Below are 24,915 nucleotides of genomic sequence, written 5' to 3'. Positions count from 1 at the left end.
AAATTCTTAAATACAAATTAAAGTGTATGTCCCTTGGTACTATATAACACTGTGGATGTATACACAATAGTTTATTTTTTTATTTATTTTTTTTAATTTACAAAGCAGGGTTAGACATTAACCATGGCCCGACGGCCTGGGGCCGGTAGAGATCGCAGTTTGGCCTGTAGTTAGGAAGCAACACAGGCCCGACTAGGCCGGCTACATTTTTTAACTGTATAATATACATAGGGTTTGAATGAAGGTCTTGTTTAAAGTCGATTTTACAACCAGCTCAAAAGGGGGGTAAAATCCCACCAATATGCATGAACATTTTTATGTGTGGTCGCATTGGCAGGCTCAACAAACCCTGTGGGTAGCATTTGGTTGAATACTTTTTGTACTTTGCTATAAAATCCTTGGGACAGATAACAGCCCTGCATCTTGGGATTGGAATGGCTGGCCAGGGGCATACGGGACTAAAAGATCCTTCAAATAGGCCGGAGCCAAAACGTTTAGGGCATAAAGTCAATCCTGGACAGCACTGGGAGCCAGTGGAGGGCTGCTAACACTGGGGTAATGTGCTCCCTTTTTTTGTTTTGGTTAGCACCCTGGCTGCAGCATTTTGAACAAGCTGCAATCGTGACAGAACAGTTTGGAATTCCAGAGAACAGGGCATTCCAGTAATCAATCCTAGAAGATATGAAGGCATGTATCAGTCTCTCAGCACTGTGCTGTGAAAGGAAGCGCCTCACCTTGGCAATATTTCTAAGGTGAAAGAAAGATACTTTAATTATATTCTAAATATGTGGCTCAAAGGAGAGGTCAGGGTCAAAAATGACACCCAGATTCCTCATTTCAGTTTTCTGCAATCTTTTTTTTTTTTTTTTAATTAACTTTTGATCCCAAAATCATTATCTGTTTATCTGAATTTAACATAAGGAAATTATTAGACATCCATACCCTGATGTCAGCAAGACAGCTTATCACATTTTTTATAAAAGAGACATCATCAGATTTTAGAGACAGATATAGCTGGGTGTCATCAGCATAGCAGTGAAAGTTGACCCCATGTCTACGGACAATGTCACCCAAGGGCAGACACATATAATGAAAATAAAATTGGCCCAAGAACAGAACCCTGAGGAACACCACCAGTAACCTCAGATAGTAAGGAGATGTCGTCCCCAATTTTAACATATTGTTGCCTATTTGAGAGATATGATTTAAACCAGGGCAATACAAAGTCTGACAATCTGACACGATGCTCGAGACGGTCATTCAGGGTGGCATGGTCAATGGTGTCAAAAGCTGCATTTAGATCTAAGAGTAGGACTGTAGGCAAACCCGTGTCCGCAGACATAAGGATATCGTTCACCACTCTTACTAGAGCAGTTTCAGTACTATGTCCCGAGCGGAAACCCAACTGGAATTTCTTACATATGTCATGGGCTGCTAAAAATGAATTTAATTGGTTACCTACCACTTTCTCTAAGACTTTAGATAGAAAGGGAAGATTTGAAATAGGCCCAAAATTGTTCAGTGTTTGTGGATCAAGGGTAGGTTTTTTAAGCAGTGGTTGTACTACAGCAACCTTGAAAGACTCAGAAACAGTGCCAGATGAAAGACAGTGTTATTTATTTATAGAAAAAATATCTTTGAGCAATTTAGTAGGAATGGGGTCCAAATCACATGTGGTGGTTTTAGTCTTACCAATTAGGTCAATAAGATCTGGTTGATTGATTAAAATGAAAGAGTCAAAGGTGTGGTCTGATAAAGCAGGATGCAGGCAAATCACAGTGTCTTTATTGCTGAGCAGCCTGTTTAAGTTGTCAGTAGTATTAGAAATCTAATTTCTTATATCATTAGTTTTTTTGATGAAATGGTAATAAACTTATCGCTGCTAGCTGAAGGTAGAGAGTTCTTTCTGTTGATTAGTTAGTTTGGCTATTGTTTTGAATAGAAAACTGGGATTTTCTTTGTTTGTTTGTGTTAGGTTTGAGTAATAAGATGATCTTGCTGAAGACAAGGCTGCCTTGTATTTCAGAATATTATCTTTCCAAGCGAGAAGAAAGACTTGCAGTTTGGTATCTTTCCATTTACGTTCTAGTTTTCTGCATGTATGTTGCATGCACGTGTAATTTCATTGAACCATGGAGAAAATCTTGTAACAGTAATTCTTTTGTTTTTAATAGGGGCTATAGTATCAAAATAGTGCTCAAACTGGTATTATAATAATCCACCAGCATATCCACTGATTCTGCCTGGATGGGCGCTTGAGTAGGCAGTGCTATAATATTATTTCTTGTCTGTTTTGCTTCATGACAGAGAGCTTGATTTCCACAAACAAACCTATGTTGCTGTCGGTATTAAAACGGTTAACTTCTCTGTGCTTTTAAATAATAAAACGTGAAAAATTAAAGTGACCCTGTGTATAGTGTTACTTATTATACAATTAAGACTAAATTAAACTGGTGGGGACACAACCTCTAGCACCAGGGTTCTCAAACCGCGGTCCGCGACCCACATACGGCCCAGTACATATTTTTTTGCGGCCCGCATATACAGTATTTCACAGAGACACTTATGTGAATGAACATCCAGCCCATTTAAAAAAAATAAAAATAATAATTAATCACTTGGTAACTGGTGAGATACACAAGAACACACAGAGGGGTGACTTTATCAAACAGGATCCCCCCCCACACGAGTCCCCCTCGAAACCCCCCTTTTATAGCTTCTATTTGCACTCTCCCAGCGGGCGTTAACAACATTCAAAATACGCGCTGGATCAGAATCAGTTCTTTGCTCAGAAGTATTTTGATAAGGACCACTGATGTTTTTTTGAGTACAGTATTTCGAGATGGATAAATGTGTTACCATAATTAGTTTGAGACAGCCTAAAGCAGCTTCTGACACCAGTAATTCTACAGAAGACAATCAACCAACATCGTCGGTGGGTGCCAGTAAAAAGAATCTGTAAAGTTGGTGAACTGAACCGAGGCTTCCAGGATGGTCGGGAACTAGAATATTTTGTAGTTGAAAATAATAAGAAACCATTTTGTTTGTACAACGCCACTATGAAATACATTCGGGTGAACTCCGCTAGTATCCACTGGATAGTGACAAGAGAAAACGTAAACTAGAACTAATGAAAGACAGTCTGCAGTTGCAACAAAAATGTATGAAGTGTGCTTTGACAGAGGGTGCCAGCTTTAAAGTCTATTGGCTAATTGCACGACACAAAAAACCCTTTACTGATGGCAAATTTATAAAAGAGGTTTATATTGAAGCATCTAACATTTTGTTAGATAACATGAAAGAAAAAAATGAGGTGATCCGTAAAATTTGTGCCCTCCAATTGAGCAATGACACGGTAGCTCAGCACATTACCATTATATCTGATCACACATTGCTGCTATCAAATCAAGCCTAGCCTTTAGCATTGCATTAGATGAGTCAACTGATAATTGTGACATTGCTCAGCTATGTATCTGGGTTCGATGGGTGGATCATATCCTCTCATGAAGAAATGCTGACGCTGTTGGGCATGCATGGACAAACGAGAGGCGAAGATGTTTACACAGCAGTGAAAGACTTTTTTCACAAACACAAACTGCCACTTGAAAAACTAATTTATGTGACAACCAATGGTTTCCCAGCAATGGTTGGGAAAAGAAAGGGTGTTGTACCTCTGTTACATGAAGACGTACCAAATCTGTTGGCATTTCATTGTATTATTCACCAAGAGGTGTCGTGCTCTAAAGCTGGAGGTGGGGAAATGGCTCATGTCATGAATAAGGTTGTCAGCGCAGTCAATCTGATCAGAGCACGATCTCGTCATCAGACAGTTCGCTGAATGTCTGAAAGACATTGATGCGGAGTATGGTGACATTCTGCAACATACAGACATACGTTGGCTCAGTCGTGGACGTGTACTGGCAAGATTCCGTGCATTATTACCAGAAGTAAAGATACTCCTTGAAACTATCGTCGGAAAGGGGAGTGGCCCAAATTATATCGGTGGATGGGGTGTGTAACCTTGCATTTCTGACGGACTTGACAGGGCATTTGAATAAATTGAATATTGCAATGCAAGGAAAGGGAAAACTGCTAACATCAGATGTGATCTCACCACATCTGTAGAAAGTTTCAAAATGAGATCAACTTCAGGGATGTGATTTCACACATTTTGAGAATTTGCAAGAAGCAATGACAGCTTCTAAAGAGGAATGGGACACGTGAGTGCACTGAATGCTTGAATGACCTGCTGACTCAATTTGAACATCGTTTTCAGGACTTTGAAAGGGTTAAAACTGCATCATCATATTTTAAAGATCCCCTCAAATTTCCCATTTCACAGTGTAATGACATTGCATCAATTTTCAATGCTAACAGAGGTACACTGGGGGAAGAGCTTGTTGAACAACAGACAAGTGATTTCAATGTCACTGACTTTCCAACTCTGAGAATGTGGCAGAATGTGTCTGTTGGAGAACTACAGTTAGTTGCTGCAAAAGCAATGTCTGTATTTGGTTCAACCTATGTGTGAACTGAGATGTGCTGTAACAGATATGGAAGCAGACTTTATGGCCCTGGTTAGAGACATGCAAGTTCACATGAGTCATCAATAAAGGTAAAAAAAATATATGTTTTTTCATTTTATTACTAACATGCTTTTTATAGCTGTGCAGTGTTTATCTATTCTTAAATGATGCATTGAGTATATGAACTGAAAAAAAAAAAAAACTTGGGGGGGGGGGGGGGGGGGGATCTGTAAACACACTGACTTGCACCAACTGTGGCTCCATGCCATGTTTCAGGGCTGCAAATGTGGTCCTTTAAAATGAATGTTTGAGAACCCCTGCTCTAGCATGTAGCTAGTATAGCAATTGCAAGCAATGACACTGTTACAGTACAGATTTCTTTCTTTCAGAGGTAGGGTACTGAGGTCCACATTTAGCGAAGTTTATCAATATTAGCGAAGTTTAGAATATTCCAAAATGAAAATGATTTTGTAAAGACATGAATGCATTTTATACGTTTCTTCCTACTGAGTTAGAAAAAAAACATACTGTTCCGTATCACCAGATTTATATAGCACCATTTTAAAATTCAAACACAGAATTAATTATCCCCCATACTGTTTATTAGTTTATTAAAATGATATGATACTGCAATTAATACAGCACTTGCCAATTTCAAGCATGACAGAGTTGTAATTGATAGGAAAACATTTTAAACTCTGGCAATTGTGTTCCACAAAGGGAAAACCATCAGCCATGGTCACTATGTTGTCTGGGTGCGAAAAGATGAGCAGTGGTTTCAATGTAATGATACGCAATGCACACAACACATCAGACTGTCTAAAATCCTGCAGGATTCTTACATGATCTTTCTAGAGAGAGTGGACAGAGCCACACAACATGAAGACTAACTGCCCTCAGCACTACTGTTCAAATTTGTCCCCACCAGTCCAGCCTCGGATACAGTCATTGCTGTCCCCACCTCTCCAGTCTCAGGGACAGGGATTAACATTTTTCACATTTGATTTGGCTTCAATAAATCTGGCTTTAAAAAAAAAAGTTTACATACTTGGTGTGTGTCTCTTTCTTCTGTGCTATTTAGTGTCTCAAGTTGTGTTTTCACCACTGCACCACTGTTTGATTTTCCAGGATGCCTTCTGCAAAACAATGGAAATTCAATGGCAAAAACTTTGTTAACGTAACGAAGGTTAGGAAGGGTAGTCCAAAAGGTTAGGAAACTGCAAGTTAAGGTAGCCACGCAACCTTAACTCTGCACCCTTATGTGTATGTTTCCTGTCACACTTGACATCACATATGACATTATCAATAACATCGGCAATGACATCACTAAGCACATGACAAATTCTCCCCTGAAGAGCAGCCATACGGACATAAAGCCCTTGTTACACGAGTCAATTTACTAGCAACTTTTATAGCCTGCGATCAAATCCCGTGAGGATTGCCCCGTGTAACAGCCCTGACAACGTATTGTCAACGTTCTGGCAACTGCGTGGCAACGCGATTGCTTGAGTGGACAGCAATCCTACTCCAAGCAACAGGTTCCAGGCAATATCCAATCAGAGCACTGGTGTGTGTCACGTGATTCTGTCTGCTACAGTGAAAACAACAGTTGAAATGGAAACGAAAGCCGCAATAACCTGGACTCAGGAGAAAGAAATACTTCTCATAGAGTTTTATGAAGGGTGGTCAACACATCGTTATTTTGGTAGTGGACTGTTTTGATAACAACCAATGCTGGGACTACTTTTAACAAGTTTTTAAAACTACTTAAAATCTTTGTCCAACTATCATTAACTACGCCCGAACTGCACCGTTGTTCAGGTCTCCCCTTCTTAATATTTAAAATACCTTTGTATAAAAGACAGCAACAATAATAATAATAATAATAATAATAATAATAATAATAATAATAATAATAATAATAATAATAATAATAATAATAGGGGAATGAAAATGTAGCTACTGTAACTCTGCTAAACCGATGTCCATATTATGTTATTTTGTTACCTTTTTTTAAACCGTTACTCCGCAGCACTGTGATAATATAACCATAAAAGGCAGTGTTTTTTTTTTTTTTATTATGACTGATATATATTTTACTGCATTTATAGAAATAAAGAATTATCGTTCATTTTTTATCTACGTGTAGTACTGTATGTTAAATTGAGTTTTACATATTTGGCTTATTTGCTTTTATTCTGTAAATGTTACTACTTTATTATTATAATTATTAGTTGTTCAATTATTTAAAGATGACAGTAATACTAAATAGTTGTACCACGTGACGTAGTTCTTAAATATGATTGGCTATTGCTTGGATTAAAGGCAATTTGTATCGAATGCGAGTTAACTGTTAGTTGTATCGTGTAACAGGTCAAATCCCCCGCGGTGACATCATAGGCAACACGTTGCTACAATTTATGTTGCCAGCGCATTGACTCGTGTAACAAGAGCCTAACACTGGAAAATCATAGTCCTTGTGATTGGTAACATCAAAACAAGGATAACAAAATACAAATATATAGTATAGTTTCAAAGGAACCGGTTCGCACATCTCTAAGAAATGCCATACACAATCTTTCCAGGACTCGTTGGTATCAGCAGTAAGATTGGTCCTGACTTTGGAGAGGCTACACAAGCCACAGTGCTCTGAGAAAGATTGTTATTATGTGTGCATGTTAAATTGCTGAAATAATGTGCAATAATGTATATCGAAAGGCGTATGGATTATTTATTTAACCATTCTGATTATGTGTATACCATATGTTTAAATGGTAACAGCTGATCTTTTTTTAAAATCTGGGTTTTTGTACATTTAACATGTGTTGCCTAGATGACAACATAAAGAAAATAATGAGTTAAGTGTGAACAGCAAGTACATTGATACATTGTTTCAAACTAAACGAACCACAACAAGCCCATTTGAAACGGCCACAGTGTGAAAGTGGGCTAACTTTACCTTGCATCCAAATGAACTCAGTCCCTTTGTTTGCAGATAAGTGTGAACAGCAAGCACATTGATTCATTGTTTGAAACAGACACAGTGTGAATGTGAATGCAGTCTTAGTGGCTTTTCATTGTAAGAAGCATTAATACAAAGTTGGTGTCAATCAAATAATTATATTTTCCTGCTCGTCTTTAGTGTGTCATCTGTGTTATTTCAATAACAAGCACTGTCTATCACTTCCCTCATAAAAACAGGTCTGGTAAACTAAAATTACTTTTCAGAGTTTCCCAATAAGTGCCACCTGGTGGCCTCAGTAGATACAACTTGATCAGATGACCACATCATGAAAGTAAGGCCAGATTTATCATGACATTTTTCTCTACTGTTAACAGACCTGAACATTTTTAAGAATATCTGTGTACAATCTCAGACATATTGCCACAGACTGCGTTTTGCACTGGTTTAAACAAGTAAACAGGCAAAGGTCAAAGCTATTTTTAGTCTCCACATATCACTTGCAAATTAAGTATAGCTGTAAAGTTACTGTAGTGAAGAAAATTAATTCCATACATTTTCTTTGCCTTGCACATCCATTCACTATAGGCCTTTAATGTGCAGTTTTGAAAGGAATGCACGTTTTAGAAAACTTGTAATTATATATATACAGACGTGCTCAAATTTGTTGGTACCCCTCCACAAAAAATGAAGAATGCACAATTTTCTCTGAAATAACCTGAAACTGACAAAAGTAATTGGCATCCACCATTGTTTATTCCATATTTAATAGAAATCAGACTTTGCTTTTGATTTTTTATTCAACATAATATTGTAAATAATAAAACAAATGAAAATGGCATGGACAAAAATGATGGGACCGCTAACCTAATATTTTGTTGCACAACCTTTAGAGGCAATCACTGCAATCAAACGTTTTCTGTAGCTCTCAATGAGACTTCTGCACCTGTTAACAGGTAGTTTGGCCCACTCTTCCTGAGCAAACTGCTCCAGCTGTCTCAGGTTTGATGGGTGCCTTCTCCAGACTGCAAGTTTCAGCTCTTTCCATAGATGTTCGATAGGATTCAGATCAGGACTCATAGAAAGCCACTTCAGAATAGTCCAATGTTTTGTTCTTATCCATTCTTGGGTGCTTTTAGCTGTGTGTTTTGGGTCATTATCCTGTTGGAGGACCCATGACCTGCGACTGAGACAGAGCTTTCTGACACTGGGCAGTATGTTTCGCTCCAGAATGCCTTGATAGTCTTGAGATTTCATTGTGCCCTGCACAGATTCAAGGCACCCTGTGTCAGGCGCAGCAAAGCAGCCCCAAAACATAACCGAGCCTCCTCCATGTTTCACTGTAGGTATGGTGTTCTTTTCTTTGAAAGCTTCATTTTTTTGTCTGTGAACATAGAGCTGATGTGACTTGCCAAATAGCTCCAGTTTTGACTCATCTGTCCAAAGGACATTCTCCCAGAAGGATTGTGGCTTGTCAATATGCCTTTTAGCAAATTCCAGTCTGGCTTTTTTATGTTTTTCTTTCAAAAGTGGAGTCCTCCTGGGTCTTCTTCCATGGAGCCCACTTTCGCTCAAAAAACGACGGATGGTGCGATCAGAAACTGACGTACCTTCACCTTGGAGTTCAGCTTGTATCTCTTTGGCAGTTATCCTTGGTTCTTTTTCTACCATTCGCACTATCCTTCTGTTCAATCTGGGGTCGATTTTCTTCTTGCGGCTGCGCCCAGGGAGGTTGGCTACAGTTCCATGGACCTTAAACTTCGTAATAATATTTGCAACTGTTGTCACAGGAACATCAAGCTGCTTGGAGATGGTCTTGTAGCCTTTACCTTTACCATGCTTGTCTATTATTTTCTTTCTGATCTCCTCAGACAACTCTCTCCTTTGCTTTCTCTGGTCCATGTTCAGTGTGGTGCACACAATGATACCAAACAGCACAGTGACTACTTTTCTCCATTTAAATAGGCTGAATGACTGATTACAAGATTGGAGACATGTGTGATACTAATTAAAGAAACTAATTAGTTTGAAATATCACTATAATCCAATTATTTATTATCTTTTCTAAGGGGTACCAACAAATGTGTCCAGGCCATTTTAGGATATCTTTGTAGAATAAGCAAAAATTCATTTCTTTTCACGGCTTCTTTGCTTTATTCTATGACATACCAAAGGCACGCAAGTATACATAATAAAATAGCTTTTAATTTCATCACTTTTCAGGAGGAATGGAGCATTATTTCAATGAGCTGTAAGGGTACCAACAAATTTGAGCACGTCTGTATATATATATATATATATATATATATATATACACACACACACACACACACACACACACACACAGTTGTAGTCAAAAGTTTACATACCACAATGGAAATTTATTTTCTTAGAGGTTGGCAACCAGGTTTAAAATTACCCAACGTTACCCAGGTCTCTTTTTACTACCTGGGTCTCGATTTATTAATTTGAGAATTTAAAGAAAATGTAGAAAATATGACAGTGCAGTTGTTAGCGTAATAAAGACAACGTTAAAACAAGCTTTGCATTAAGCCTCTTCTTAACTGACAACAATAACACACAGCGATAGGCAAGTACACCTCAATAATAATAACATCTTCTCAGGAGCTAAATCGGAAACAAAACAACATAATAACCTCCTGTTGATTTATGTCAGTGATAACTCTGTGATCCATTAACAATAACCGTGTGGCTTCCAATACGGAATGCTTTATCTACAGTTACTGTGCAGATAGTTTCTTAACAAAAAGATAAAATAAGTAGCCTTTATTTAAAAATAAATAATATAAAAATTAAATAAATGTGGAGCACATTAAGTAAGTGTGCTTCCTCCTTTGAATGAAATATTTCCATGGCAGAGTTTGCAAATTCCATTTTCTCCTGCTTGGTAAAGAAATTCCACCCAATGCTTTGCTTGGATGCCATTGTTATGTATTCACAAGACAGAATGTAGTGATGCTCAGGAATAGCACTTCATTGTTAATCAAACAGACGCACATGTCTCTTTTGCGACTGCTGTCAAAACCCAGCTGGCTCAATTTACGGTAGCTACTGCGACAGTCCATAATGTAATAGCGGTGCTGTACAACTGCATTAGTTTTAAAACTGAACATAACAGCCACGTTAACAACAACAACAACAACAACAGCGGAATATGGGCAATATATGTTGCAAAAATCCTGCAGCATGATGCGCAGTTAACATTAATAACTTTATTTAAACACATATGTTTATTATTATTATTATTATTATTATTATTATTATTATTATTATTATTATTATTTCAATGTTTCCAGTACTGGAAAAGGTTACACAAGTCTACAGATCCGAATGGCCTAAATGTATGTGTACTATATAGTATTTAAATATGTTTCATACACTTAAAACATTAATATATGTGATTATTATTATTTATTTATTTTTATTTAATCTTTACCCGAAAAAGATCTGGGTACCTGTATATTTTTCACGACGGGCACTCGGTTCTGGATTTTCTACACAGTTCTAGTCAAAAGTGTACATACCCCAATGGAAATAAGAACATAAGAAAATAAGAAAGTTTACAAACGAGAGGAGGCCATTCAGCCCATCTTGCTCGTTTGGTTGTTAGTAGCTGATTGATCCCAGAATCTCATCAAGCAGCTTTTTGAAAGATCCCAGGGTGTCAGCTTCAACAACATTACTGGGGAGTTGGTTTCAGACCCTCACAATTCTCTGTGTAAAAAAGTGCCTCCTATTTTCTGTTCTGAATGCCCCTTTATCTAATCTCCATTTGTGACCCCTGGTCCTTGTTTCTTTTTTCAGGTCGAAAAAGTCCCCTGGGTCGACATTGTCAATACCTTTTAGAATTTTGAATGTTTGAATCAGATCACTGCATAGTCTTCTTTGTTCAAGACTGAATAGATTCAATTATTTTAGCCTGTCTGCATACGACATGCCTTTTAATTTCTAGAAATTTCTCGAAAACAAATAATTATAAGAAAAATCTTTTGTAGCAAAAGTTTTGCTTTTGTGGATGAGGAAAAAAAGTTAAAGAAACAGATGTCTACAATTATTTATTTCAGTAATTATTTTGCAAAACTCCAAAAATTCTAATTCAAAAGTATTCATACCCTGACAAAGAAAATTCAATTAATAACTAGTTGAGGCACTGTGGCGGAGTGTCCCGCCCCTTTGTTAATTACTTATTTTATATTATGGTTTATATGTTTATATGACGGCGAAAGCTGATGGTTATTTGTTATTGTTTTGTCTTTTGATTATATTTTAAAAACCTTGTGAGGATGCGTGACTGATCAGCTACTGATTTATTTAACTAGCTGACAGTCACACATCCTTATTAAACTCTTGCAGACTATGGCCGAGGGGTAATAAGATAATTAATTAATTAATTAATTAATTAATTAATTAATTAATTAATTAATTAATTAATAGCTAGTTAACCCCTCGGCCAGAATATAAAAGCCGGCAGCTGTCTGCGCTCAGGAGGAGGGTGTTCGAGAGTGGAGAACGAGTGGAGTTAGGAGGTAAAATAATTAAAATAGAAACAACTGCTAAGTGTGCTGGTTTTTACAACAGCACGATACTTATTTGTTTATTTGTTTGGCCAACGTGCCCTTTTGTTTATGTCTTTTGTTCTGTTTAAATCTTTTGTTTTATTCATTATTTAATGTAACTAATTATTATTTAATTAGTTACACCCCGCCACTCATTGTTTTGGTTTCTGTTCCTGGTCCGTGACGTCACCACCCACACGCCACTCAACAACTCAGTCACAGGCACCTTTAGCAATAATAACCTCTTTTAAACAAATAGGATATTTGTCAATTAGCTTTTGGCATGATTCTTTAGTGACTTCAACGCAAAATTGTTCCAGGTCATTCAAATTCCGAGGACTTCTCTTGTGCACAGCCTTCTTCAACTCATACCAAAGATTTTCAATCAGATTTAGATCGGGACTTTGACTAGGCCATTCCAGAATCTTGATTTTATTCTTCTATAACCATTCTGAAGTAGATTTTGATGTGTGCTTTTGATCGTTGTCGTGCAGGAGCGTCCAGCTGGGTTTCAGATGATTGGTCAATATCTTTTGGTATGCTATGGAATCCATTTTTACCATGTATTGGAACTAAATTCCCTGTGCCATTAGAGGTAAAACAACCCCATAGAACGATATTACCACCTCCATGCTTGACAGTAGGTATGGTGTTCTTTGTACGCCTCACCAGATTTTCTCCTAACGTAATGACTATCAGCATGACCAAATAGTTCGATTTTTGTGTCATCACTGCACAAAACCTTCGATCAGAACTCATATCTATCATTCAAATGCTGTTTTGCAAACTTTAAGCGATTGTCCTTTGATGTTTTCCTAAGAGTGGCTTTTTCCTTGGCCTGCAACCACTGAGACCTTCACCATGCAATACTCGACCTATGGTTGAAATGGAAACCCCAGTCCCATTTGCCGCCAATTCACTTTGAATATCTTTGGCAGTCAATCTTGGATTGTTATTAACCTTCTTATTTTGACGGCGTAGCCGATTGTTTTGTAGCGTGGATGGGTAGTCCCATCCACAGTAGTAATTAATAAACTCGTGCAGATTGTGGCCGAGGGGTAATAGAATAATTAATTGCAAGCTAGTTAAAACCCTCGGCCACGATATAAAAAGGCTGCAGCTCTCCAGCTCCAGGTGGGGTGTTTTAGGAGCGGAGAGAACGAGAGGAACGAGAGAGTGAAAACGAGACAGTAAAATAATTCCAGGATCAGTGAAGGCTACTGCCCAGCCTGACCTGGATCATTGATCATTCAGTGTGTATTTTTGTGTTTGTGATTTTGTTCTGTTTGACTATTTGTTTTGCTCTGTAAGCACAGTTTCTTTTTGTTTAAACTTTTGATTTATTTTTGCTGGAATAAAAACGGCACAGCCTTTACCTGCAGTGCTTCCCTGGTGTCAGTTTTCCTTCGTGCTTCTGGCCTGATGTCAGACCACTCGTCCAGCCTGTCACACTGGGATACTCAAATGCTTGGAAATCTTCTTGTATACTTCTCCAGCTTTATGACAATAAATCATTTTCTGCCCAAGGTCTTCAGATAGCTCTTTACTTTTTCCCATATTAACTTATTGGTAATGACAGCAATCATCCTATGCCTAACCTTTTTAACCACTTCGGAATTAAGTTCTGTATTACCTTATTGAAATTGCTAGCACCTTGTAGACAATACTATCATAGCATCAAAGGGTATGAATACTTTTGAATTAGCATTTTTGTAGTTTTGAAAAAAAAAAACTGCTGAAATAAACAATTATAGACATCTAGTTCTAGTAACTTTTTTTCCTCATCCACAAAAGCAAAACTTTTGCTACAAAATATTTTCCCTAAATTTCTAGAAATGATGCATTTCCATTGGGGTATATGAACTTTTGACTACAACTATATATATATATATATATACACACACACACACACACACACACACACAGAGGTGCACAATGAAAACGCAACAATCTAAGTTTTACATCAACAGCTCATTGGGCACATATATAATGTTATTTACATTTTAAATAGTGAGCAGATAGGTTTGTTGATTGTTTGAGTAGATCAGCAGACTAGTCCTGTGAGGGACAGGCCACATCCTGGAAGGCAGAGGGTCACCACACCGGCCCAGGATCTTTACATGTGACTGATCCATCTGCGTAATCGTTTTCACACTGCACTGGCTACAGCACGAGAAATTCCAGGAAGAAATAGCCCACGCATCGTCTGCATGAAAATGATTTGCATACTCGGAGGACGTTCAGGGGTAACATGTTGACAGCTGAGAGACAAAATCGCTGTCTTCTGTGGCCCAGAGAACATTTGAGGTGGCGGCAGAGAGCGTGGTGGAATGTTTTATTCACAGATGAATGCCGTTTCCTCTTGACAGACCGGACGGAAGACAACGTGTGTGGAGACGTCGTGGTGAGCGTTATGCTGACTGTTGCGTTCAAGCCAACCTGTGGGGTGGTGGAAGTGTGATGATGTGAGGAGTAATCTCCTTTAACACAAGAAGGCCTTTGGTGCAGATTGAGGGCAACCTTACTGCTCAGCGATACATTGATTCAATTCCTGCAAACCAAACCGGAAGTGCCGATTTTCCAGCAGGACAATGTAAGACCACACAGTGCTAGGATTACAATTGCACGACTTCAAGAAAACTATGTTGAGGTCTTGCAGTGGCCAGCTTTTTCTCCTGACCTGACTCCAATAGAACATCTGTGGTACCAAATCGCCAGTGACATCCACAGGAGACAACCGCAACCAGCAAACCTTTGCCAGCTGGCTGCAGCTGCACAGGAAGAGTGGCGGAACATCCCACAGCAGTGTATCCAGAGGCTGATCAGGTCTATGCATCAGTACTGCCAGGACTGTGTTAATGCTTAGGGAGGTCATATCCCATACTAACTTTGTAATGTTTTCATTTTGACAGTGTGTCATATTTCATACTGAAAACTTATCATGATTCTTTGATCTGTATTTTTGTTCACATTCTCTGTGATTTTGTTTGATATCTATGTTTAAAATATTTGATTAAATCTATAAAATATATTATTATTATTATTATTATTATTATTATTATTATTATTATTATTATTATTATTATTATTATTATTAATCTTAGCAGACGTCCTTATCCAGGGTGACTTACAATTGTTACAAAGTATCACAGTACAAAGTATTGTATTATAAAATAACACATTACAGAATATCATAATACAGGTGAGAGTAGTTATGAAAGTACAATAAGATCAAATTCAAGTGAGAGCAAAATAAAGAATACAGTATATATATATATATATATGTATATGCCTGAAAATCATGTCTTTAGTAAACCATGACATATCTGTTTATAATTGGGACTCAATAAGATTGACTGTAACGTTGTCCTTTCATTATGTGAGAGGGAAATGTGTTTATTTTTATTTTATCTTTTCTCACGAAAAAAGCAGCTGTTCTGGCGAAAATAGAAGTTCTCTGGTGAAAAACGAATTTAGAATGTAATTTCTTTTGTCATGAGGGGGATCTACTTTCGTGAGGTTCTTCTGTTCTCGCGAAAAAGATTTACTATGACGAAAAAAGACTGTGGACAGCCACCGCCGAGTCCTCGGGAGAGGGTACTTCCCAGGACAGCAGCGCGAGGTACCTCCCTTACATCTGAATTGCTGATACAGTGCCTTGCAAAAGTATTCAGACCTCTGACCAATTCTCTCATATTACTGAATTACAAATGGTACAGTGAAATTTCGTTCTGTTTGATATATATACTTTGGCCTTGTGCTTGGGATCATTGTCCTGCTGAAAGGTGAATTTCCTCCAAAGCTTCAGTTTTTTAGCAGACTGAAGCAGGTTCTCTTGCAGTATTTCCATGTATTTTGCTCCATCCATTCTTCCTTCAATTTTAACAAGATGCCCAGTCCCTGCTGATAAGAAGCATCCCCACAGCATGATGCTGCCACCACCATACTTCACTGTAGGGACGGTGTGTCTTGAGGCATGGGCAGTGTTAGGTTTGAGCCACACATAGTGCTTTGAATTTTGGCCAAAAAGCTCTATCTTGGTCTCATCTGACCACAAAACCTTTTCCCACATCGCAGCTGGGTCACTCTCATGCTTTATGGCAAACTCCAGACGTTCTTTCAGATGGTACTTTTTGAGTAACGGCTTCTTTCTTGCCACCCTCCCATACAGGCCAGTGTTATGCAGAGCTCTTGATATGGTTGACTGGTGCACCATTACTCCACTCCCAGCCACTGAACTCTGTAGCTCCTTCAAAGTGATTGTTGGCCTCTCTGTGGCTTCTCTCACAAATCTCCTTCTTGTTTGAGCGCTGAGTTTTGAGGGACGGCCTTTTCTTGGCAGTGCCTGGGTGGTGTGATGCAGCTTCCACTTCCTGATTATTGATCCAACTGTGCTCACTGAGTTATCCAAACACTTGGATATTATTTTGTACCCTTTCCCTAATCTATGCATTTGTATTACTTTATCTCTAACTTGTGTAGAATGCTCTTTGGTCTTCATTTTCCTTCAGATTCACAGCCTGACCAATGATCCTTCAACAGTGGGGTTTTTATCCAGAAAATGTGACAGCAACTTTAATGGTTCACAGGTGGAGGCCAATGGTAAGGTAATTGTGTCCTCGTTAGGGCAATTTCTTTCATCAGTGTAAACAGGGAGCTTCCACAGCACAGGGGTTGAATACTTATGCAAGCAAGATATTTCAGTTTTTTATTTTTCTTAAAAATATTTTCCAACATAAAACCAATGTCACCTTACAATAATTGATTTTGAGTTTCAGTGTTTTAAAATAAAATACCAAACAGAACGAAATTTCAGTAATATGAGAGAATTGGTCAAGGGTCTAAATACTTTTGCAAGGCATTGTATCTCAGCCTCTGTTTGAGTTAGAAATAACAAGAGACCCCTGTGAACAAGCTGACTGTAGGGGTGACGTCAGGCCAGAAAGAAACACACAGACAGGCAGTACTGGAGTTGAAACTGAGACGTTGCGGTGCTCAGTGCATTTAATAACACACAGAAAATAAAAAAGCTTGAACAAAACAGAACACAGCACCTGAGGCCAAAATAAATAAACAAGTATCATGCGAGTAGCATTTGTTATTTTGCTTACTTTTTTATTTTCTCCTTCTCTCTCCACACCCGTCTCCACTTATCAAACACACAACCCCGAGTGAGTAAAACTTGCATCTATACTGTTGTGCTGGGATTCAATTACCAATTAATTATTCACTTGAATCCCAGGACGTGAACTAATTTGTGCAATCCCGTGCTTACATACTTTATCTGCACGTGAAGTGATTATGCAATCCACGTGCCTAAATACAACTATATATTTTAAATCACTCGTGCTCCACAGAGCATTTATATCCTGTGCACCAATACCTATACACCAACATTAACACACCACAAGCAACACACACGGGGGCGGGGCACACTGCCACAACCCCTCATTGTGTTCCTCTGCTCTCTCTCTATTGGAATATGGGACTGGTTGGTTTGGTTTCTCCAGTGAGAACCGAAAAAAAAAACATTAACCACTGCCGGGTCCTTGGCTAATAAGAAGTGGCGGGCATGAAGCTGGAGTCTGTATTGTAGAGGTTAGCACGTTTACCAAGCACGACAAAGATCAGTGGATCGAAAACTAGTGAAAACTTTTTATATATTAATTTTACTTTTCTACTAACATCATTTATTAGTTTTTGTTTATGAGTGCGAACATCCAAAATGCTACAGTGTATTGCAATTTATATATTCAATATTTTAAGGGTTATATTTAAATATCCTTGCATCAATTTATTTATTTATTTTTTTGGCATGTTGGATATGTTGGATTTCGAAATTTCACATTTTTTAAATGTCACAGTTTTAAAAATCATAGTTTTAAATGTCAGTTTTTCGTTAAGTATGGAAAACTACAAAGTGGGATGTACTTAAGTATGTTAATATATCATTATTCCACAGGTTTCATTCAACTCTGTGAAGGAAAATGATTTAATTATACAGGGAGATGCAAAACTTTTTGGCCATAGCTGTAGATGCAAAACTTTTTGGCCATAGCTGTACTGCTAATTCACTATATTCTAACAGATAAATTACAACTGTACATGCAATATTGGCAAAATACAAGAAATGTAGCGTCGATTTACGATGGTTTGTACTGTATAGCGAGATGTGTTTATACAGACGTGCTTAAATTTGTTGGTACCCCTCCACAAAAAATGAAGAATGCACAATTTTCTCTGAAATAACTTGAAACTGACAAAAGTAATTGGCATCCACCATTGTTTGTTCCATATTTAATAGAAATCAGACTTTGCTTTTGATTTTTTATTCAACATAATATTGTAAATAATAAAACAAATGAAAATGGCATGGACAAAAATGATGGGACCCCTAACCTAATATTTTGTTGCACAACCTTTAGAGGCAATCACTGCAATCAAACGTTTTCTGTAGCTCTCAATGAGACTTCTGCACCTGTTAACAGGTAGTTTGGCCCACTCTTCCTGAGCAAACTGCTCCAGCTGTCTCAGGTTTGATGGGTGCCTTCTCCAGACTGCAAGTTTCAGCTCTTTCCATAGATGTTCGATAGGATTCAGATCAGGACTCATAGAAGGCCACTTCAGAATAGTCCAATGTTTTGTTCTTATCCATTCTTGGGTGCTTTTAGCTGTGTGTTTTGGGTCATTATCCTGTTGGAGGACCCATGACCTGCGACTGAGACAGAGCTTTCTGACACTGGGCAGTATGTTTCGCTCCAGAATGCCTTGATAGTCTTGAGATTTCATTGTGCCCTGCACAGATTCAAGGCACCCTGTGTCAGGCGCAGCAAAGCAGCCCCAAAACATAACCGAGCCTCCTCCATGTTTCACTGTAGGTATGGTGTTCTTTTCTTTGAAAGCTTCATTTTTTCGTCTGTGAACATAGAGCTGATGTGATTTGCCAAATAGCTCCAGTTTTGACTCATCTGTCCAAAGGACATTCTCCCAGAAGGATTGTGGCTTGTCAATATGCCTTTTAGCAAATTCCAGTCTGGCTTTTTTATGTTTTTCTTTCAAAAGTGGAGTCCTCCTGGGTCTTCTTCCATGGGGCCCACTTTCTCTCAAAAAGCGACGGATGGTGCGATCAGAAACTGACGTACCTTCACCTTGGAGTTCAGCTTGTATCTCTTTGGCAGTTATCCTTGGTTCTTTTTCTACCATTCGCACTATCCTTCTGTTCAATCTGGGGTCGATTTTCCTCTTGCGGCCGCGCCCAGGGAGGTTGGCTACAGTTCCATGGACCTTAAACTTCGTAATAATATTTGCAACTGTTGTTACAGGAACATCAAGCTGCTTGGAGATGGTCTTGTAGCCTTTACCTTTACCATGCTTGTCTATTATTTTCTTTCTGATCTCCTCAGACAACTCTCTCCTTTGCTTTCTCTGGTCCATGTTCAGTGTGGTGCACACAATGATACCAAACAGCACAGTGACTACTTTTCTCCATTTAAATAGGCTGAATGACTGATTACAAGATTGGAGACATGTGTGATACTAATTAAAGAAACTAATTAGTTTGAAATATCACTATAATCCAATTATTTATTATCTTTTCTAAGGGGTACCAACAAATATGTCCAGGCCATTTTAGGATATCTTTGTAGAATAAGCAAAAATTCATTTCTTTTCACAGCTTCTTTGCTTTATTCTATGACATACCAAAGGCATGCAAGTATACATGATAAAATAGCTTTTAATTTCATCACTTTTCAGGAGGAATGAAGCATTATTTCAATGAGCTGTAAGGGTACCAACAAATTTGAGCACGTCTGTATATTTGACCCATAATACTTATGTTATAGATTACTACATAACTTTTTGTCTAAACAAAATCTTCACAATGCACAAACAGCGTCCCCAAATCGCTGTGAACCAAAAGGCTAAATCTGTTAATGTTCCACATCGAACAAGAATGAACGGGTCAGTAAATTGTAGCGCCGGCAGGGGGTGGGGCTAATCATGTGTATTATATATAAACCTGTGACGTGTTTAATCAAGTTTACAAATATAGTCAGTTTTATTTTTGTGCTATATAATAGAATATAAGGCTTTCTAGCTATAAATATATTCTCAAAAAGGAAGGAAATTCTTTGCAAAAAAACTTAATCAGTTAAGGGTTGATATTAAAACAACAAAAGTATGGAAATGCAATGTTAGGGTTTTTAACTCTAACTGCATTCCCTTCCACCCCCTTACAAGCAGTGGAAAGGGCAAGTCAACCACAGACAGCCATCACCAGTTAATAAGAACAACATACAACTCTCTGCAAATAACACAAGAGACATCCATCATCATGGTCCACTAGGTGTATGAGGTCTACTGCCACGCCAGTGTGTTGGGGGGTCGTGTATCTCTGGGTGCTGCTTATGCAGGTCTAGCAGGAAACAGATGCATAATAGTGGCACCAACATCACACTGTACCTCTTTGAATTCCACTGCCATGATCAATGTGTTGTGTGGCATCCACATGTTTGATGTCCGTCAGTTTGTTGGGTTTGGGTGGGGGGTGACGAACTTCATGCAGGGCAACATGCGGGGAAGTGTATATGTATGGTCAATCATGAGACACAGGTGCATGACAGAAGGACTACCAATAGTGCTGTAATATGAATCTATGAACTAGCATAACTTTCTGTTGTATGGAATTGCAGATGTTCAATGGCATAATACAGTTTTTTACAAGGGAGGAAAGGGTGATGGGCTGGCATTAGCATTCATAGTAACATGGATAGGGGGAATGGGAGCACTTTAAAAACAGGACACCCATGCGACAGATGTATTACACAATTATATTGTCATCTGCAAAAATGGAAGTGTATGAGGTACACTGTTATGAAAAAAAAATGGGCGAGTGTAATGTGCCGTGTCATGTCAGTTTGAGAGGGCAGCACCAACAACACGGATCAACAGAGTTTCACACAGTAGAGAGTCAGTTACCCGATCTTTGATTAACCATACTGTCTAATCAACCAAACGCACCTGTAATCACATGATGAATTACGTGTGGTGTATTACGCACACAGCTTCTGTTAGTTCAGATAATTGACTCTCTACTGTGTGTGTATATAATCAGATGATATTCTTTTTCTCCTTTAATTCTGGCCGGGAGGTCTTTAAGCTTGCTCCTCCTACCCACCCGGGTGGTATCCTCCTTGACACAGGCCTGTGACGTCAGATCTTACACGCTGGAAGCAAGAATCGGTGTGCCATATGCCAGGGGAGGTTGGTGGGTTGTTTGATATGCATCTGTGACAGAGGAAGAATGAATCTTGGTTATAAATCTCCCTCCCGACCTGTGAGGGCACTGTGTAAAGGGAACAGAGTGTCCCGGACTGTATTATCTGACAATTCATTCCAGGGAAAGGTGGAAGTCGGCCATCTAGCAAGGGGGCGGAGCTACGGTACACCAAGTCATCGCCCCAGAAGTGAAGCGATGTGGCAACCGCGGATTGGAGGAAACAGTTGCACTTGCTAACCAAGGGGGTGTGACTGACGATACAAAAGGGGACGTGGCTAAGTGATTTGTTCCTTTGTTATGGTTGCGAGCAAAACACTAAAAGGAGAACCAAAAAGTACCGTGAGTGTTTAGTGTTTGTTTGTTCTGTCGTGTCTAATTATACTTGTTTGTTCTTGTTTGCCAGCTAACACGATCCGGAGCTGCTGCTTAAAGCCAGCACCAAACCTGGACAACACTTCACAACTGTGCACGAATAAACTGTATTTCACCACTTGCACGTTAGCACTCACTCTGGACTTGTGATCGTGTCTGAATGGAAACAGAGGCTAAGTAATGCAGAGAATACAGAGAATACAGCACTTTCACATGTGCAGGGACAGCGGTCCCTAGATTGGCACAGGGCTCAAGCTCATCCCTCAGTTCAGCTGTGAGGTCAAGGATGACCTGCGGAGTGCGACGATAACGTTTTAAAACCGCATCCTCCGGCATCCTAAACAAAGTGACCATGGGATTGAATATGTGGGGTCTTCTTCGTCTTGTCCATCTCTTCCAAACGTGCTCCTGTCTCTCCTCAACAAGAGCCAAGTGTTGCCACATCAGGAAGTGTACCACAGCAGCCATCCTGAAGCCAATGACAGGTCTCTGCAGGTGTGTGCTTTTATACAGCTCTTAGTTACTCGCTTCACAATGGTTTACACCTTGTAAGAAGAGGTGTAAAGTTTTTGGAGGGTCAGCAATTGCCCAAGTGCAAGGCAAAATCCTTACACAACATTATAATGTTTGCGCTCACTTAGTATCCAGATCCCGCCCAATTACATGTTTTTTTTTTTTCATTTGAATTCATTTCAATATAATCGTAATGGATTAACCCTTTCAGTACCAAGCATTTTTCAGTGGGATGCTACCACAAGAACAGGTGTTTTTTGGCTGTAGTTGACTCTCTTCCTATAAACTTCACTAAAAACCTAAAATTCACTAAAAATCTATTTTTTTACAGTAGCATCTTGGAAATTGTGTCCTTTTTCTGAAAACTCTGCGGAACATTACAAAGTACTTCAGAAACTATACAAACTTTTTGCTTTTTTTTTTTAACAAAATATTTCTTATTTTTTTAAGTTAAGTATTTTTTATTATGTATTCTGCTTAGAGATACATGTATAAGAACGTGTTATTCTATGACCTGAGGGACCTTACAATACTTCCTGAAAGTATGTTTGGGCAAATTACAAGACATACTGTGGTCCATTTTTGGGGAAAAGTTATATTTTAGACTCATTGGACCAGAATACTTTGTTGAATTATGTTCATATTTCTTGGCAGATTTTAGACTGTTTCTTTAAAAGTGGTTTGCAGCAAGGTCTACGCGTATACAACTCTCCTGTGTTCAGGTGGCTTTGTACAGTTTTCATGCACTATTATGCCTGATGCTTCTAAATCCTTCTTTAAGTCCCTGGCTGTTAATTTTTTTTTTTTTTTTTTTTTTGCTGCAATGATGATTCTCCTACCTGCTTTTCTTTAGACTTCCACTTCTTTCAAGCGTTTCAGCTGAATTTGTTCCGTGGTCTTGATTATTGCTGATTGTCTCTGTAAGTCGCCTTGGATAACGGCGTCTGCTAAATAAACAAATAACAAATAAACAAATACATTGTGGATTTTGGTATTCCATATTTCTTTGATAATGTTCTGTGGCCATTTCCTTTGTTGTAGTTTGCTACGAGTGCTTTTCTCAACTGTGAATCCAACACCTTTGTCTTGCCCATCATCTGCTGTGTTGCCAAAACGTTCTTGATCAACAGATGTTGTAAATAATGACCTATTTTTTTGGCTATCGACTTTATTGCAGCTTAATTACTGTGTAATGGTTTTCAATCAATGAATATATATTTTAATTAGTTCTATTGATTTTCTAGGTGCCAACACTTTTTGACATCCTTGTAACCTTTGGAATGGCAGACCATTTTATTTATATGGTCATGAACTTAATAGTTAGGGATATCTTTTTTTCACAGTAATTTAACTGTCTAAAATAGGTATTTCAAGGTTATACAACAAATGTTCCTAAATATTGAAACGCTTACCTGAAAAACAGTAATGCTAAATTGTAGAATATTTCATTCTACAGTATTTTCACCATCAGTGAATTATTAAACAAATAAAAACATAAATAAATGTAAAAATAACAGTACATGAAATGTCCCCTTCTTGTACTGGACAGAGTGATATTTAGCAGATCTTTTTGCTGATCTTTGTGTCTTTTTCTCTGAAGACATTTGAAAGAAGTCGTGCAGCTCTATGCAGTTTTTTCAATAATTTACCGGAAGCAAACTAAACCAGCTGCCAGGTTCCTAAATGCAGTGTAACAGGTTGTGTCAATAAGGCAAACATTTACTGTGTTTATTTCATGGGAAAAAAAATATGATATTTGCACTATTCTTTCATAAATGGCCATTTTCTTGGGGAACTACATATTAGATGGCAATGAGTCAATTTAATGGAAATCGTGAAATCTGTGGAAAATACATGAGCTTGCATTCATATAAGCCCCTTTTCCTTATTACCAATATTTTTTCAATTTTGTTTTTGAGTTGTTATATTTTTTAAACAGTACAAAAGTTTATCCATATTGACAAATCAGTTTAACTTCTGCCATGAAAACCTTTGAAAACAGATGATTGTCCTAGTCTGTGACCTTGACCAGGAAGTCAAAGATTTCCCACCATCGCTTTATGTCACCTATATGTGTGATCTCCATGCCCTATTTAGTTTGTGAGATACAGAGTGTGAAGGACGGACAGACAGATGGATGGAAAGCATTATTTTATTATACTGAGCTGCACTTCAGGAGACTGTTGACTGGTATGGAACAGCTTCAAGAATTCAAATCACAGGTAAGTCAAAAAGTGCAGTTTTATTTTATTAATAACAGACTACAGCCAGGATAAAGAGCTGAGCAGTAAATGAACCAATGAGAAAACCTGTTTTTTGAGTCACAGCCAAACAGTGATACAGAGCACGGTCCACTGAATGTCCCAGAGGCTAAGATTCAGATCGAGCACATTTGGTGATCAAGAAATGTGACAAGCAATTTTTCACAATGTCTCAGAATACTAGAGAAATGATAAAGCTCAATACTAAAAAATAAAATGTATAGTAAAATAGCATTACACTCCTTTCTCTGATATGCTTTTATCCTCAGGAACAAGCTACACCATAAGCATTTTTTTAGATAACTAGGTCAATTACAGCAGTGTATTTATCTAAAAAAACAAAAACATCCAGCATACTGCCACAGCTGTAGATAATCCAATGTGGCCCCAACCCTTAACACAACATTTACTTTTTGCAAGTGAT

The 24,915-nt window shown here is 38.3% G+C and overlaps 1 protein-coding gene across 7 annotated transcripts in view; it reads right to left on the bottom strand.

Annotated features, from left to right (window-relative positions):
• The window catches only part of acoxl (acyl-CoA oxidase-like), a 128,785-nt gene that overhangs the window by 37,703 nt on the left and 66,167 nt on the right, over positions 1 to 24,915 (bottom strand). For 5 of the 7 annotated variants that reach the window (XM_059025377.1, XM_059025376.1, XM_059025375.1 and 2 more), the window contains 2 exons: positions 23,070 to 23,177; positions 16,964 to 21,353 (listed from right to left, as the gene is read on the bottom strand). In XM_059025377.1, the coding sequence (XP_058881360.1) occupies positions 18,465 to 19,499 (1,035 nt within the window). In that variant the 5' untranslated portion in view covers positions 19,500 to 21,353; positions 23,070 to 23,177 and the 3' untranslated portion in view covers positions 16,964 to 18,464. Of the gene's footprint in view, positions 1 to 5,574; positions 5,663 to 16,963; positions 21,354 to 23,069; positions 23,178 to 24,915 lie in introns of those variants that run through there. The other 2 variants (XR_009328890.1, XM_059025373.1) reach the window with 2 other exon arrangements.

Source organism: Acipenser ruthenus, chromosome 6, assembly GCF_902713425.1.
Source record: "Acipenser ruthenus chromosome 6, fAciRut3.2 maternal haplotype, whole genome shotgun sequence".
Taxonomy (NCBI): Eukaryota; Metazoa; Chordata; class Actinopteri; order Acipenseriformes; family Acipenseridae; genus Acipenser; species Acipenser ruthenus.
Note: the sequence above shows the minus strand (reverse complement) of the source record. Positions and strands in the feature narration are given on the sequence as shown.